The sequence below is a fragment of the Nicotiana tabacum genome, chromosome 24, assembly GCF_000715075.1.
Source record: "Nicotiana tabacum cultivar K326 chromosome 24, ASM71507v2, whole genome shotgun sequence".
NCBI lineage: Eukaryota > Viridiplantae > Streptophyta > Magnoliopsida > Solanales > Solanaceae > Nicotiana > Nicotiana tabacum.
This window is the reverse complement of record NC_134103.1, coordinates 15,489,781-15,506,980: the sequence shown is the minus strand read 5'-3', so window position 1 is coordinate 15,506,980 and position 17,200 is coordinate 15,489,781. Positions and strand designations below refer to the sequence as shown.

At 36.7% G+C, this 17,200-nt stretch overlaps 2 protein-coding genes across 2 annotated transcripts; both read right to left on the bottom strand.

Annotated features, from left to right (window-relative positions):
* Window positions 1-2,618: 2,618 nt before the first annotated feature.
* On the bottom strand, window positions 2,619-6,129 carry LOC107784307 (cytochrome P450 CYP749A22). Its single transcript, XM_016605418.2, has 5 exons — window positions 5,549-6,129; window positions 5,229-5,452; window positions 4,904-5,136; window positions 3,986-4,352; window positions 2,619-3,252 (listed from the first exon to the last, which is right to left on the bottom strand). The coding sequence occupies exons 1-5, from the start codon at window positions 5,817-5,819 to the stop codon at window positions 2,824-2,826; spliced, it is 1,524 nt and encodes a 507-aa protein (XP_016460904.1). The 5' UTR covers window positions 5,820-6,129; the 3' UTR covers window positions 2,619-2,823.
* Window positions 6,130-7,918: 1,789 nt separating this feature from the next.
* LOC107784308 (cytochrome P450 CYP749A22-like) lies at window positions 7,919-10,456 on the bottom strand. Its single transcript, XM_016605419.2, has 5 exons — window positions 10,112-10,456; window positions 9,686-9,909; window positions 9,373-9,605; window positions 8,898-9,273; window positions 7,919-8,412 (listed from the first exon to the last, which is right to left on the bottom strand). The coding sequence occupies exons 1-5, from the start codon at window positions 10,395-10,397 to the stop codon at window positions 7,984-7,986; spliced, it is 1,548 nt and encodes a 515-aa protein (XP_016460905.1). The 5' UTR covers window positions 10,398-10,456; the 3' UTR covers window positions 7,919-7,983.
* Between the last annotated feature and the right edge of the window lie 6,744 nt (window positions 10,457-17,200).

Below are 17,200 nucleotides of genomic sequence, written 5' to 3'. Positions count from 1 at the left end.
GGTGTGTTGAGGTTCGGGAAAAAGGGCAAGTTGAGCCCTCGGTACATTGGGCCTTTTGAGATACGTAAGAAGATTGGAGAGATGGCTTATGAACTTGTTTTGCCACCTAGTCTATCAGGTGTTCATCCAGTGTTCCTTGTATCCATGCTCCGAAAGTATGTCGGGGATCCATCTCATATTCTAGATTTCAGTACAGTACAGCTAGACGGTAATTTGACTTATGATGTGGAGCCGGTGGCTATTTTAGACCGATAGGTTCGAAAGCCGAGGTCAAAGAGCATAGTATCAATGAAGGTACAGTGGAGAGGCCAGTCAGTAGGAGAAGCTACTTGGGAGATTGAGCAGGAGATACGGAGCAAATATGCACACCTATTTGAGATTCCAGGTATGATTCTAAACCCGTTCGAGGACAAATATTTATTTAAGAGGGGGAGAATGTAATGACCCGGCCGGTCGTTTTGAGTATTATAACCCCGTTCCCTCATTTACTGCTCAATTTATGCTTTACAGTTATTTTATAACTTACCGAGTTAGTTAGTTCAGGTCCGGAAGGAATTCGGAGTAAAACGAGACACTAGTCTCATAAATAAAAAAATTTAAATTAGAAAAGTTGACCGGATGTGGACTTATATGTAAACGACCTCAGATCTGAGTTTTGATGATTCTAATAGCTCCGTATGGTAATTTTGGACTTAGTAGCATATCCGAAAAATTATTTGGTGGTCGGTAGAAGAATTAGGCTTGAAATGGCGAAAGTTGAATTTTTGAGAAGTTTGACCGGGGAGTTGACTTTTAGATATCGGAGTCGGAATTCAGTTCTGAAAATTTTCATAGATCCATTATGTCATTTATGACTTGTATGCAAAATTTGAGGTTAATTGGAATTTATTTGATACGTTTCGGCGCAAAATATAGAAGTTGGAAGATTTGAAAACTCATAATTCGATTCGATACGCGATTCGTAATTTCGACGTTGTTTGGTATGGTTTGAAGCCTCAACTAAGTTCGTATTGTATTTTGGGACATGTTGGTATATTTGGTTAAGGTCCCAAGGGCCTCAGATGGATTTCGGAAGGCTAACGGAATGGATTCCGGACAAAAGGAGTTGCTGGAATGTTTCTGCTGTAGAAGCTGTTTTTGGACAGCAACTGTGCAATCGCAGATCTAACTTTGGAAGCTTATATCTCGAAATCTATAAGGAATCTAAAAATATTTGAAACAAGAAAGTTGTAGCTCCTTGAATATAATTTCCAGAAAGTTAAACCATTCATCATTTAGGCGATTGTACAGAAAGTTATGATCGACTGAAAGAAGGCTGGTAAAGCAGTTTCGCCAGAAATTGTTGATGCGTGAAGCCGATCTTGGAAGCTTATATCTCGAAATCTATAAGGAATCTGAATATTTTCAAAACATGAAAGTTGTAGCCCTTTGATTCTATGATCCAGAAAGTTAAACTATTCATTATTTGGACAATTTTACAGAATGTTATGGTCGACTGAATGAAGGCTGGTAGCAGTTTATATTTGCCTGAAAATCAGGCAAAGTCGCATTTCACACATGCGACTTGCCTGGGCAGAATACTTAAAAACGTGAATTAGCCATTTTTACTCATTTTTGAGTTTTAAATCTCGGATTTGGGCTATTCCAAAGAGATTTTTCACGACTTCAACTTGGGTAAGTGTCTTATATACAAAAGTGATTATATTTCAAAAATTCATGGTTATATTCATCAATTATTTCGGATTTGAGTGGAAGAAATCAAGTTTTTTGTAAAACTTTTCAAGAAAGATGCTCCTGGCTATTTCCGCAACCTCCGTCCGTGATTAAGTTACCATTCAAATGAAAGCTAAATAAGATTGTTATGGAAATTAAAATAGAGTGTTGTTTTAATTTCATAGTTTGTGTTTACTTTAAGTTGGTTGCTTGCCTGTCATGACCGTCTTGTTTCGTATTTGACGTATTTGGTAATCACTATGTGCTGTTGTTGCGACATCTTTTTGGTCTATATTTTTGTGCAATGAACTTCATCTTTTAATTGTCGTACGTCTTAATTCTTTGCATTTCCTATCATGTTTTCTGTTTTGGTTTACTTCAATTTTATCCATTGTTGCTTTTGTTATGCTTCCTATTTATGTGTGTGATGGCGGCGTGCCAAGTTTACCGACTACAACAGGTTAAACTACAGTGATAATGTAAAAAAAAAGTTTAATCTGTTCGCGTATATAAGTTAAATCCAATATCTATTGACCAATAATCAAGTTCCTGTTTGTCTTTACATACATTTATGCTATAAGATATAATTTCTCTTTATTCAATATTTATTCTATTTATGTGTTATCTCCATCTTCAAGAACAATTATTACTAACGGGTAAAAAAGGAATAAAAATAATAAATTTCCTTGAACTTTTAAAATGATAGTAAATAATTTGAGACAACTATTTCTAGTAACCAAGACTCTTAATATAAGACGGGGGGAGTAATTACTAGTGCTTCCGTTTTTTTTCTTTTGGAATATTTTGAATTTCGACTCAATGAACTAAGACATACTTAAATATACCATTTATAAAAAGGGTTCTACAAATTTGACATAATAGTCAGTATGCAACTACACAAGGGAGCAATAAAGGGTAAACACATTAAACATGTCAAATAATACATTCAGATTTTTATTTGCTGGCTTAATTATCGTATAAAAATAATATTTAATCATTTAAATAATAATTATAGCTAGCCGTCCATCAAACCTAGGATCAATACAAAAGCGGAAACATCAGAATATATAATCAAGTTCCTGTTTTATATTTACATACAGAAAGAGACCCTTAAATCTTGTGCAGAATGATTTTGACTCCATGCTTAGGGCGAAGCATAAAAAGCTGAACGGGAGAGTGAACATAACTTGGTGAAACTGTAAACATATAACGCTGTAGAATCATCGAAAGAGTAACTTTTGCTTCAATCATGGCAAAGTTCAATCCTAAACAAGTTCGAGGTCCATAACCAAATGGCAAGAATGCAACTGGATTGTTGTTTGTAGCTTTAACAACTCCTTCAGCAAATCTTTCTGGTTTGAAAATATGTACATCTTCTCCCCATATTTTAGGATCATGTTGAACTGCTAATGGTGATATGTAAAGTTGCATTTGAGGTGGTAAAGTTAGCTTCCCTAGCTCTACTTTCTTGTTAGCTTTCCTTTTGATGAATGGTACTGGTGGGTACAATCTTAGAGATTCTTCAACAATCATGTTCATCTACAATGATAAAAAACAAGTAAAAATACTGGTTAGAGTCTTGGAGCAACAGTTAAGTTGTCTCCGTTTGACCTATAGGTCACGGGTTCAAGCCGTGGAATCAGCTATTGATGCTTGCATCAGGATAGGGCTGCCTACATTACATTCTCTTGGGGTGCGACCCGTCCCTGGACCCTGCGTGAACGCGAGATGTTTTGTGCACCGGGCTGCACTTGGAGACTATTTAGCATAAAAATAATTGAGAAATATTAAGCGATAGAAAAATGCTTTTAAATGTTGATGTATCAGGTTATAAGTGCTGATAGTTAAGCTATTTTTTTGGGTTAAAATGACTAAGTTGCCTTTTAATTAATTATAAACATATAAAATAAAAGGTTTCATTATAAAAGATGTTAGGAATAGAATAGTAAAACTCTTGGTCAAACAAAATATTTATAAGCCGAAAAATCATAAGTTAGGAATGACCAACATGCGACTTTTGATATATGAATGCAATAAAAGGACAGTCTGGTGCACTAAGCTCTCACTATATGCGGGTTACAGGGAAGGGCCGGACCACAAGGGTCTATTGTATGCATCCTTACCTTGCATTTCTGCAAGATGATGTTTCAACGGCTCGAACCCCGTTACCTCTTGGTCACATGACAACAACTTTACGAATTACGTCAAGGCTGATCCCTTCGATATATGCATGCAATATTCAGGAAAAATAATTAAAATCCTCAATGCTTACTATTTTCAGTCTTGATAGGCCATCTGCAGTAGGAACTTTTTGGCCAAATGATTCAAGAACTTCTTTTCTTGCTTTTTCTTGCCAATTCTTGTTTGTAGCTAACAAGAGGATTGTCCATCCAAGTAAAGAAGTTGTTGTTTCGTGACCAGCTAAATAAATTGTCTTGCATTCATCAACTATTTCTTCTACTGATATTCTGTAATCTTCTTGATAAGCCTCTAAAAGTTTTCCAAGGAAATCACTTCCGAAATTATGTTCTTCCCCAATCTTTTCCTCTTCTCTTTTCTTTATTATTCGAGTAATGCTGTCGCGAATGCCCTGCTCCAGTTTTTCTGACTCTATTTCATCTCTGCTTTTCCAAATTTGACTACACAAAAATGTAACAATTAAGTTGATTAATGAGTTAAATTCTTCCATGGTCATCCAACTTTCATTTTATTGTACTAAAGACATAAAACTAATTTTTGTAATTAAAAAGATAACTCAACTATGCCTATATATCATAGAAAATACAAAACCGAAAAATGTTAGATCTGGTGTAGGAGAAAACAAGCAGGATGCCACATGTATTGAATTTTAATTACTATTTACAATCATATCAGCAACTCACCTTACATAATATCCATAATATTATGCAAGGGAAGTTGCTGAAGTCGAAGCCTACTTATTGTATTTCCATGGCTCTATTTGGCATTTTTTGTTTTGGCCTTTATTATTTTTTCTAAGATATATAGGTAAAGTTAATTTATTTTTCTGTTATAAAAATTAGTTTTATAACTTTGTGTATTAAATTAAAAGCTGAATAAACATCCATGAAATTAACTCATCTCTACTCTTAATTTGAGCTTTTTAAATTATTCTTCAGTTTTGATTCAAGAAACAGAGTTAACTCTATGTAGATCTTGTGAAGGTACTTACCTGATGCCAGGAAATTTAATTTTGAGAGCATCTTTGGAAACTAGCAAAGCTAACTTCATCAGCATCTGAAATATATTCTTTCCTTCTAAGTAACTACTTCCAAATGCAGTCCTGGAAATTATTTCTGATGTTAATATCCTAAATTCTTCAAACACTTCAATTTCTTTTTCTTCATATATTTTCCACTTTTCCAGCATTGTCTCACAACTCATAATCATCATTGGAACCATACTCTGCATTTACAAACATCATTAACAAAATTAGCACTAGTTGAAACAGAGAACTTGGCATGTAATATATTTCAAGAATTGCACAAGAAATTTACTTTTAGGCTTTCTCCATGAAAAACATGGTTGGCTAGTTTCCTCATTTTTGTCCATTTTTCGCCTTTAGATGACGAAACCCCATCTCCTAAAAGCTTCTTGGAATAGCCCTCAAGATCTATTTTGGGAAAGTTGTTGTTTCTATTACTCAGTATTTCTTTGAGAAGTTCTGGTTCAGTAACTACTAGTTCAGGTTGCAGTCCATACCAATAGAGAAAACTTTCTCCTATTAGGTGACAATAGAAACAGAAAAATATAATCAGTAGTTTATATAACCATGTAAAAAGTACATTGAAATGAAATTATGTAACATTTATATTACCATAGAGATTTTTCCAAGAAAATACATGAGGTAGAATTCTTGGAAATATGTCATGTGACAAGTAATCCATGGATTTGCTAATTGAGTCTTTTTTCATTTCCACAATCTCTTTGGTATTTCCATATAGGAACTTGTAAGGAGGACCTTGGATTCCTTGTGATCTCATCAGAAATTGTACGCGAATCGGACTCCACCATAGCTTCTTAAAGATCCAAAACAGGATAATTAACAAAGAAATGAAAAGAAAACTCGAGAGAATGATTATCATCATATGATGAATGGTGTTTGCGATTTTTCTGAATACAGATATCGAATAATGGACTTGAGAATTTTTGGTTTTCTAGTGTACTCTACTAAGGTTGAGAATATTAGCTTGAATTAGAAGACAAATAAATTCAGATACTGGCTTTGGCTTTATCAATAGCATTTCAAATTTGGATTAAATCTCTGAATCGTACGTTAGCTATTGTAATATCTAACATCACCATATTCTTGTTTTGCTGTTGACAAAGATTTGAGATGAATAGATGGTGTGGTCCATGGAAATTTAGGTGTCAGCAATGACAACAATGCATTAATTCATGCCAAAATGCAGTACAATAATTCCATATATAAAAAAGAGGTTGAAAGTGAGAAGTCTCAAGACAATTAGATATAATGATCTCTCTTTTTCTCAGTACATGCACAATATTATTTTAACTTAAATAGATTTTCAAGATTATTTTATGTACTATAGTATATGATTATTTATCGTTAAGTCGCTATATGTGTTTTTGATGATTCCTTGGGCCATTTGAAGTGTAAGTTTGGTGCAAAATAAAAATAAAAACTTGAGCATGTCCTCTCAATCAAGCCTGAAAGTAGAAGGCCAAAACTTTGGAGATTTCCTGTAATTACAAGCTACCGATACTTGCATCAGGTAGGCTTCCTATATCACGTCCCCATGGGGTGCGCCCCTTCTCTAACCCCTACGTGAATGCGCAATACTTTGTGTGCAGGTTTTTTTTTTTTTTTTTTTTTTTAACGCGCTAGTGCTTTATAATTGAGATATACATCAGTTACCTTGGTGCTAAAGCTAAATAATCTTCAGACTTAAAAGCATCCTGAAAAAACTACAAGCTAAACTTCATTCCAGTTATAATAATAAACGAACAAACAAACGAACAAAAGGGGAAAAGATTGAAGGGCCAACTCTTATTACAATCAAGATTTGTAATATTATTGTAAAGAGGGAGTTCATAATCAGGACAACATAGCTTGGACCACATGATTATTGTGTGTACCTTTTTTCATTAGAATACGATCCAAAAAATTGCTGATGACTGTGTGAGGGAGACATCATGATAGACAATCACTAATACAACAACAACAACAATAACGACCCAGTAAAATCTCACAAGTGGGTCCGGGGAGGGTAGTGTGTATGCAGACCTTACCCCTACCCCGAAGGTGTAGAGAGGTTATTTCCGAAAGACCCTCGGCTCAAGAAGACGGAAAAGACAAGAAGAAAAAGAAAGGGACAATATATTAGTACCATCAAACAGAAACCAAATAAATAATAACATCATCATAAGAACTAGAAAATAATTGAAATGCAATAACAAAACCAGAAAATAAGCCGCGATGCTATGAACAACGGAAGGATAGTGTGAATACAACATTAACCACTAGCCGTCTAAAGCCAACTTTATCAAACTAGCCTCACCTCCGGACTCGATTACGTCCTAACCTACAACCCTAATGCTCGATCTCCACACCTTCCTATCAAGGGTCATGTCCTCGGAAATTTGACGCAACGCCATGCGTACTTTTTTTCTCTTATAATATTACACCATCTAATTTTCATATCTTAAAAATTGCTGATGGTATGTGAGGATTACATAATTATAAGATCGCTTTGCTTTAATATTCTTTATCTTTATCTGTATTTTATTACAAAGGTTATAAGAAAAGCTATGATAATATGAATCCAAGAATGGTACTATACCTGTTAATATTGGGTGCTTATTCAAGTACATTATGGTCCTACCTAAGATATTATGAAATCAATAATGGTACACAATTTGTTAATATTGGTATTTATGCAGTAACATGCAGTCCTTCTCCTATTGGCATTCAAATCATTAGCTTCTCTAAACAGTCTTGCCTTTATATAGTTGTGTCTGAATGTAGTGATATCTTGACTTATAAAAGCAATCACTAATATTTATTGCGAATCTAGGATTTAAATTATATTGGTTCAACTTTTAAGGTTCTTAGTATTAAGCTCATTGCATTTTTAAAATTATGAGCTTAGACCTACCATTTGTTATAGTTTTAGTGAATTCTATACGTAAATTTATGATTCGCGTCGAAAATACTGGAAACTCGTGAATTCAGAAGCTTTGTTTGCAAAACTTTTATTTATGTACATTGTTTAGGGACATTGATATACCCTAAATAGATTCAAGGACAACTTTAACTCCAACCTTGGGAGTCAAAATGAAAATATCAGAAGGATAATGGACATAATTAGGCGACAGAGTGAACTTATAACGCTGCAAAATCATTGACAAGGCAATTTTTGCTTCATTTGTTGTGAAATTCAGACCAACACAAGTACGAGGTCCCAATCCGAACGGGAAAAACGATGCTGCGTTGTTGTTTGTTGCTTTAGCCACCCCTTCTGCGAACCTCTCGGGTTTGAAAATATGAACATCTTTGCCCCAGATATGTGGATCATGGTGCAGTGCCAAAATTGGCATGAAAATTGTCATGTTAGCAGGAAGAGTCATGCTCCCTAGTCTAACTTCTCTTTCAACTTTTCTTGTCATTGTAATAACCGGAGGATACAATCTCATACATTCATTAAGTATCATGTTCATCTGCAAGAAACCAAATAGGAAACTATTGAAAATATAATTAAGTAAATAAAAGTGTGCTCTCTTTAATAGCTAAAACTTTAGAAGATGGTTATATAACTCAATTCAGTATCACAGCAGGCATCGCCTCCCATTATCAAAAAGAATTTTCATGTGCTTGGCCTATGAAAAAATATCAGGTCAGCATGTGGGTGTGTGGCGAAGATATAATTAAGTAAATATTAATGTGTTCTCTCTAATGGCTTAAACGTTTAGATGAGATGGTCACACAATTCAATACAGTATCAGAGCAGGTAAAGATCTTATGTTCAAGTCCCATGGCCATCCATTATCTAAAAGAATTTCATCCGCTTGGCCACGACAAAAAACTGGCCCCACATGTTAAGGAGTGTGTCGAAAATATAATTAAGTAAATAAAAGAGTAGTCTCTCTAACAGCTTAAACTTTTAAATGAAATGATCGCACAATTTAATATGAGTGTTGCTTACTGTTCTTAGCCTTGTGATTGCATCAGAAGTTGGAGTTCTAAGGCCACAAAATTCGAACACTTCCTTTCTGGCTTTTTCTTGCCATTCTGGATGATGTGCTAAGAGAAAAACAGACCAGCCAAGTAAGCTCGTAGTTGTAAGATGTCCTGCACCATACAATGCCTTGACCTCGTCGATCATTTGATCTATTGTGATACTTTTGTTCGTGTCCGGTTCGTGCAAAAGCTTCATAAGTTGTCCTAGGTAATCAGTCCCAAAATTCTCAAACATTCCATCTTTTACCTTTTCTCTTTTCCTTACTAGCTCAAGAATGGAGCTCTTGATTCCTCTTTCAAGTTTCTCTGCTTCAATTTCATCATCTGTTCTTATTAGCATACTGCAAAATCCAAGAAACCAATAATCATGAATAAGGAGCAACGACCTGAGTAAATTCCATCAATTAGTATAATCTATTGTTTCCTATAATGCTGATTACCTGATTCCAGGAAATCTGACATTGTAAATATTTTTGACAGTTATTGCAGTTAATTTTGCCACCATCTCGAAAATATGTTTTCCTTCCATATAGCTGCTTCCAAATGCTGTCCTGGAAATTACTTCAGTTGTTAACAGTCCAAAATCCTTGAACACGTCGAAATCTTTTCCTTCGTGTTCTTTCCATTTCTCTAGCATTGTTTGAACACTTGCACTCATTTCTGGCACCATACGCTGTACATAATTTCATCCATTCATACTAAGATCATTACTTTAACATTTTTAAGACGAAATACTGATATTGTAAGGCTTACTTTCAGGCTTTCGGCGTGGAAAGTGTGGTTGGCTAGTTTTCTTACTTTTGCCCATTTTTCACCTTCATTGGTTATAAGTGCTTTCCCTAGTAGTTTTTTAGCATAGCCTTCCATGTCCATTTTTGGGTAAGAGTCTTCTTTGTTGGCCAATATTTCTTTGATAAGCTCCGGTTCAGTAACAAATAAGTATGGTTTTGAGCCATGCCAAGTGAGGAAATTCCTCCCTGTCACCAAACAAAGCAAACGCAACGAACAATTAAGAGATAAATTTAAATTCTATGCGCTATTTACACTATCAGGTCACTTATAAGGTAATTAGAGGTAAACTGATAAAAGTGGTAACTTATCTGCTATCACGGGTTAAACTACAGTGCTACCGTAACAAATATTCACACTTGTGCATCAAATTTAACCTAGTTTACTTACCATACATCCTTGTCCAAGAGTAAACATGAGGCTGAATTCTTGGGAAAATGTAATGAGAAATATCCATCATAGGTTTGTCCATAGTTTGGCTTCTCATTAGTGAGATTTCTTTGGTATTCCCATGGGGAAAGCTATAAGGGGGGCCTTTGATTCCCTGAAAACTCATTCTATTTTGTATTTGAAGTGGCATCCACCATATTAAATAAAGGAGTTTAATGATTGTCCAAAGGAGATAGAGGCAGAGGGTACTGAAAAGGAAGATTAAGATAATTCCTCCTAAATCCATCTTTAGGTAGTTTAGTTATGATCTGATAATTGAGTGAAATCTATCTCTATTTAACTCTGAGATTCCATTTAAGCAAGATTTGTGACAATGATGTGTAAGGAATCTATATGTTGAAAATAAAGACAGATATATGTAGATTCTAGCTTTGTCATTACTGGAGTGATATTAGATTTATCAAAAAAGGGCCAAAACTGCCCCTAACCTATTCGTTTGGGTTTAAAAATACCATCTGTCCACCTATTTTGTAAAAACTGTCTTCATCGTTAAAAATTTGGCTCATTCATGCCCTTATTTCTGACGGACCTTTGCTGAATAAAATTTTTTTGGTTATATATGATGTGGCAATTGCTTATTGGTCAAAATTAAAAATCTCACTCTAACCCAGAACTGATCCGTAAATAAGCCACTCGCAATCCATCTTAGTCGTTCCAACTCGTTAATCCCTTTTTAGCCCCTCAAACACCCGATTCCATACCGGACTCATGATCCAATCGTTATTTTGGTTTCATATATCAAAATTTCATATTTTTCTTTTTATTAATTTATTATTTGGTACCTTATCCCTTTCCCTGTTTTTCTTTCCCAACTTAATCTCCGCCAACAGTTTCCTAACCAAATCACCGCCGTCGAACTCCAAAAAAGCTACATGGTGGTACAAAAAATATAACTTTGGCGGAAACATAACTTATTAAACCATAAAATCTTTAAATGAACCATTAATTTAATTCCAAAGAATACCAGATTTCACTCAAAAAATTGATTTAACAAAAAAATATTAATTTAAAAATTAAATTAAGGCCGAAAAATCTGAGTGGGAGAGGAAGATCCGTGGGTGTTGAAGGGTGAAGATCTTAAAGTTGAAGCCGACGGTAGTCCTCAGTTACCAATGGCGAGTTATTGTACTTTGGCCATGGAGGAGGATGATTAGAGAAAATATAGAGTGGGAGGGTAGGGATGAAAGAGGAGAAGATGAGAGGTGAAGTTAAGGCATTTTAAAAAGCCGGTCATGGGTCGAGTATGGATATTTTGGGTTATGGAGCGGGCTAATAGGATGTGGAATGAGGTTTTAATTTAAGCCATTAGGAAATTGACACATAATAAGTAATAAAAAAATTATCTTAATCAAAATGGGGTCGTTAGTTTCTAGGGTATGAGTGGGCCGAAAAGTTGATGTTAGGGGCAATTTTTACAAAATAGGTGGACGAAGGATATTTTTAAACCTAAGCGAATAGGTTAGGGGTAGTTTTAGCTCTTTTCTGTAGATTTATTAGCTTTTAAAGTATTAAGGTTGTTTCAGTGGCTTCCAATTAACCTATATGTAGATACTAATATATGTAACAGGGTTTCCGGAGTGACTATATAAATGTATTAGAGACGTGTACTTAAAAAGGAAATATTCATTCATTTTGTCATTTGAGCTAAATGGCAATCGAAACATGTTCAATAATCTTGGTTGGATAGGAGATCTTCAAACTATTAGACCGTAAGTATCGACTTGTTGGCTGGCTATGTTGCGCGTACTCTCCAAAATGTTGCCGCACCCGTATCAGATCCTTCAAAAATGCATTACTTTTGAAGGATCTGACATGGACCTCGTGACATTTTCGGAGAATCTTAGCAACATAGCTTGCTGAAGTCTATTCATTTCGAATGAAGACATTCACTTCAGACAAAGCCTAAAGAAGCTGCAAAAGTTGCAATAGTCACAGCATTAATTATTTGACGTTCACTTCAATCCATTGCAGCTTATCACAACCCTTTTTTGTCATTCTTGAACTGCAGTAACGCTCACTTGAACTTGCAGGCTCAGAAAAGGAGTGGCTCCAGAAGCAAAAACTTGAAAAATGGGATAAGGAATTTCAAAGTGAAAAGCCTTAAAATGAGACTTTTCAAATGGTACTGCAGACTCTAACTGTATTACTAAAATAGGCTCTAATATAATCCTGAATCCATAAAATTAAAATTCTGGATCCGCCTCTGAAATAAAAAGAATTCCTTTCTTGAAAATCAAATACAAGGACATATGGACAGATTAAGATCATGGAATTAGACAAAGCTCCTTTAAGCTCTCGTGATATGAGTAAAGCTGTCTAATAAGTCAACTATTGCACTGTCTTCTTCTACCTCGAATAAAGGAGGAAGAAAGTAGCAAAGTTTCAAAAATTTAGTGACTTCGATGTAACAAAGTAAAAGTTGAATAATCATCCGTAAAATTACAATGTAATTTAAGTTGGTTCTGGTCTTGAGTTATTGGAATAGTGTCATTAGAAAACTTTTATGGTCAGGTCGAAAGCTTTAAAAACACAATTATTTAGCAAAGCTGGTGGGAGGAAGAATGCAATTAATTCTGTCTCTATTTTTCTCCCTTGGAGCAGTAGCCTTTCATTATTCCTTTGATTGCTTTGTTTTAAACAATTATTGTATCTTCTTTGGAATAGAGGTGCAATTAATGAAACCAAGCCGCCTCCGTAGACTCTTAAAAGGGTTTCTTTCCAAATTTCGTTTGCATTAATTCTGAGATGTGGCATAACCAGTCTATTATTTTGTAACACATGCAACTCAATTAAATTTTAAAGGTCACAAATATCCCTGAACTTTTAAATATTATTTATCTATGCCTTCCGTTATACTTTTCGGTCAATTGTGCCACAATCATTATACTACGGGTCTGATTTGTCCCTAATTTAAACGGTTATCCACGTGGCAGCCTTTGAACGAAATAACCCATCCCCAATTTTAATTTAACCCAATTTAGTTAAATCCACCCAAATCGGACCCGTTTTCCTTCGTCAACCCGCCTCAAAATATTTTACCCAAATCTCTCTCTCACCCACTCTGTCGAACCTTCAAACGGCATTGCACAAATCAAAAGCTCATTCAGTACACCCCTATGCACATTTATAAGTAAAACTTGGTTGGATGGATAGACTTCAATAAAAAATTTAGGGAAAGAATAAAAGAGTTGGGTTTGTCTTTGTTGTGTTTTTAGCTGTACCAATTGGTACAGATGGATTAGAAGCCAAAGATAATATTCCAACACATACACCACGAATATGGAAGAGAGACAGATTTAATTAGCCTTTTAACCATTTCAATTGAAATATATGTTTAAATCATGTAAAGTAATTGACTGCGAGTATATAAATGAAAGAGAAATCAAACGTTCAGTGACACAGCTAAAGAACAGGAAAATTAATTAAAATACTGAGAGATATCAATATATTCTACTGAAGTAAAATAAGTTCTACTTACATAGATTGTTTAGCGAATTTGGGTTGTAGATTATGTATTATAATAATGCATACGGTCGTAATCGAGCTCGCCTATGACATGGCAAATTAGGCTCGGAATATGACAACCAAAGACTAAAGATCGATCCCGAGTCCCACCAAGCTAGACCCCAGGGTTAGAATGCTTGTCTTCGAGAACATTGAGTCCGTAATCCCGGAGTCAACCTTAGCCCTGATCGAGCTCGAAGAAATATTATTAGCATAACCAACAGAAAACTAAAATATCCGTGACCGGTCGGGTATTACGGTAGGAATCTCGGCGCGTATCAGTAAGGAACCGGCAATCAGCTAACCAAGGGATTTTTTTACTTTTAATAGAATTGTACCTAAAGTAGGACAACTCTAATATATAAAGGGGGGTCTGATAATTCATTCAAAATATTGTAACACGCATCCCAAAGCAATACATTGTTATTATTTCTCTTTAAGCTCTTGTTCTTCTGTATCCTGACACTGATTAAGGGGTGCCTGGCTCGAGGGTGGCTAACCTTCCAAGGCTAATACTATTCATTTCGTGTGATTTGCATTTACTTTGTCATTATTTATTTCAATTGCGATCTAATTTATCATTTTGTATCAAGTTAGTCCACGTATCCTCAAAACCACTTATAAATTTAATTGTTATCCGATTTTGAGGGTAAACAGTTTGGCGTCCACTGTGGGGCTAAGGATAATAGTGATTATTTGATACGAATCTCCATAACACATACTACTTTACACTTGTTCTTTGAGGTGTCTCTAACTTCAAGTTAAAACTCAAAATGTCGAACTCTCAATCAGCACCCTTACATGTTGACAACGAGTCCGATCATCACGGTAAAAATAACAACATAGCACCCGGTGACGGGGTACCGCCCGTTGACCCCATCGTAATTCTGGTCACAGACCCGATTGACGCTAATTCACATGTGGCTATCGACGCAAACCTGCCTACTGACCCCGAGAATAGCGTCTGTAGTGGAGCTCGATCGGCGGCTCATAATACACAAAACGTTGGTGGAGACTGGATCAGCTTAAGGACGATCTTCAAAATGTTGCAGGCTCAACAAGCGATGATAGCTTAGTTACAGAACCAAAGCCGCACACTGAGTAGAGTCTATCTCGATCCACCCCGGTAAATCATCCGCAGGGATGAACCGGTCACAGAGAGGTCAAATGAAAACGAATCGGTGACTAACTCCGAGATCATAAAGATGCTCGAGGAACTGACAAAACGAGTAAAATCAGGGGAGAAGAAAATCAAAGCTAATGACAAAAAGGTGAAAACCTACAATTTCAGGGTAGACCAAATCCCAGGAGCATCGCCGATATTGAAAGGCCTGGATTCCAAGAAGTTCGTGCAAATGCCTTTTCCTCCGAGTGCGACTCTAAAGCCAATCCCCAAGAAAATCTGCATGCCCGAGATTTCTAAGTATAACAGAACAACCAACACAAATGAGCACGTCACCTCTTACACATATGCCATCAAAGGGAACGACTTGGAAGATGATGAGATCGAGTCTGTCCTGTTGAATAAGTTCGGGGAGACACTATCAAAGGGAGCTATGATATGGTATCACAACTTACCTCCTAATTCCATCGACTCATTTGCTATGCTTGCAGATTCTTTTATGATAGCACATGTTGGGACCATCAAGGTCGAGACCATGAAGTCGGACCTTTTCAAAGTAAAACAGAAGGATAACGAGATGCTCGGAGAGTTAGTGTCCCAGTTTCAAATAGAACGGATGGATCTGCCACCGATCCTTGATGATTGGGCCGTTCAGGCCTTCACCCAAGGACTCAATGTTTGGATCTCATTGGCTTCACAACAGTTGAAACAGAACTTGGTGGAATATCTATCCGTCACTTGGGTTGATGTACATAACCGATATCAATCGAAAATCAGGGTCGAAGATGATCAACTTGGGGCCCCTTCCGAGTCCATATATCCCGTCAGAACCATCGACAGAGTCAAGAGAGATATCGATCATGAACTGAGACTAAATAGGGATCGGTATCAGCCGTATAATGAAGACCAAAAAAATAGCGGGTCCGGGCAGAACTCTGTGATAAATGAAAGGAGAAATGACTGAGGTCAGAGCAACTGGGGACTCATGAGCAAAAACAGCTTCGATAGGCCCATCGGGCCTAAAGAAGCACCGAGGTTATCAGAATACAACTTTAACGTCGATGCTACCGGCATTGTATCAACTATTGGACGCATCAAAGATACCAAATGGCCTGGACCTCTAGAATCTGATCCAACCCAAAGGTATCCTAACCAGATGTGTAAACAGCACGGCACTCAACGGCCACAGAACGAAGGATTGCCGACAGTTAAGAGAGGAAGTAGCCTGAATATTCAATAACAGGCATCTTCGAGAATTCCTGAGCGATCGAGCCAAGAATCATTTCAGGAATAGGGATGCTATCAAATAGACCGAACAAGAAGAACCTAAACACGTCATTAACATGATCATCGATGGAGTCGATATCCCTCAGGGGCCGATGTTGAAGCGCACCAAAGTGTCCATCACGAGGGAAAAATGAACTCGAGACTACGTACCAGAAAGAACCTTATCTTTCAACGACGAGGATGCGGAAGGGATCGTGCAACCCCACAACGATGCACTGGTAATATCTGTACTCGTAAATAAAACTCGAGTTAAGCGTGTGTTAATCGATCCAGGTAGCTCAGCCAACATCATCCTATCGAGGGTCGTGGAGTAGCTCGGACTAAAATATCAAATCGTGCCCGCAGTCCGAGTTCTAAACGGATTCAACATGGCATGGGAAACCACTAAGGGTGAGATAACATCGAGACCATCCAGGAAGCTAAGTTTTATGTGATCGAAGGAGACATGAGGTACAACGCTTTGTTCAGGAGGCCATTAATACATAACATGAGAGCAGTACTCTCAACGCAGCACTAGGTGCTAAAATTCCCAATACCCAGCGGAGTTAAAATAGTTTATGGGGAACAACCGGCCGCCAAGGAAATATTTGCGGGCGATGAAGTGATCCCAATATCCACAATCTCAACATCGGAGTATCCGAACTAGATGGTCAAAGACGGGGCCAAATAGCAATCACTAATACCGGAATCGACAAAATCAGAGGAACGAGGAGTAGACGAGGACGATGATTACGGGGTCCCCAGATCTTTCACAGCCCCCGATGATTCCGACGCTACAAAATCAACGGTCAAAGAACTGGAACAAGTCGTATTGAGTGAACACTTATCCGATCAAAAGGTACACCTGGGCATGGGGTTAAGCCCCGAGCTCAAGCAAAAACTCATTCAATTTATTATATCTAATAAAGATTGTTTTGCTTGGTCCCACCTTGATATGACAGGGATCACACTGGAGATAACCACTCACAAGCTGAGCCTGGACTCGAGGTTCCATCCGGTCAAGCAGAAGAGGAGACCCCAGCTCGAGATCAAACATACTTTCATCAAGGATGAGGTATCTAAACTCCTTAAAATAGGGTCCATTAGGGAGGTTAAATACCCGGATTGGTTAGCAA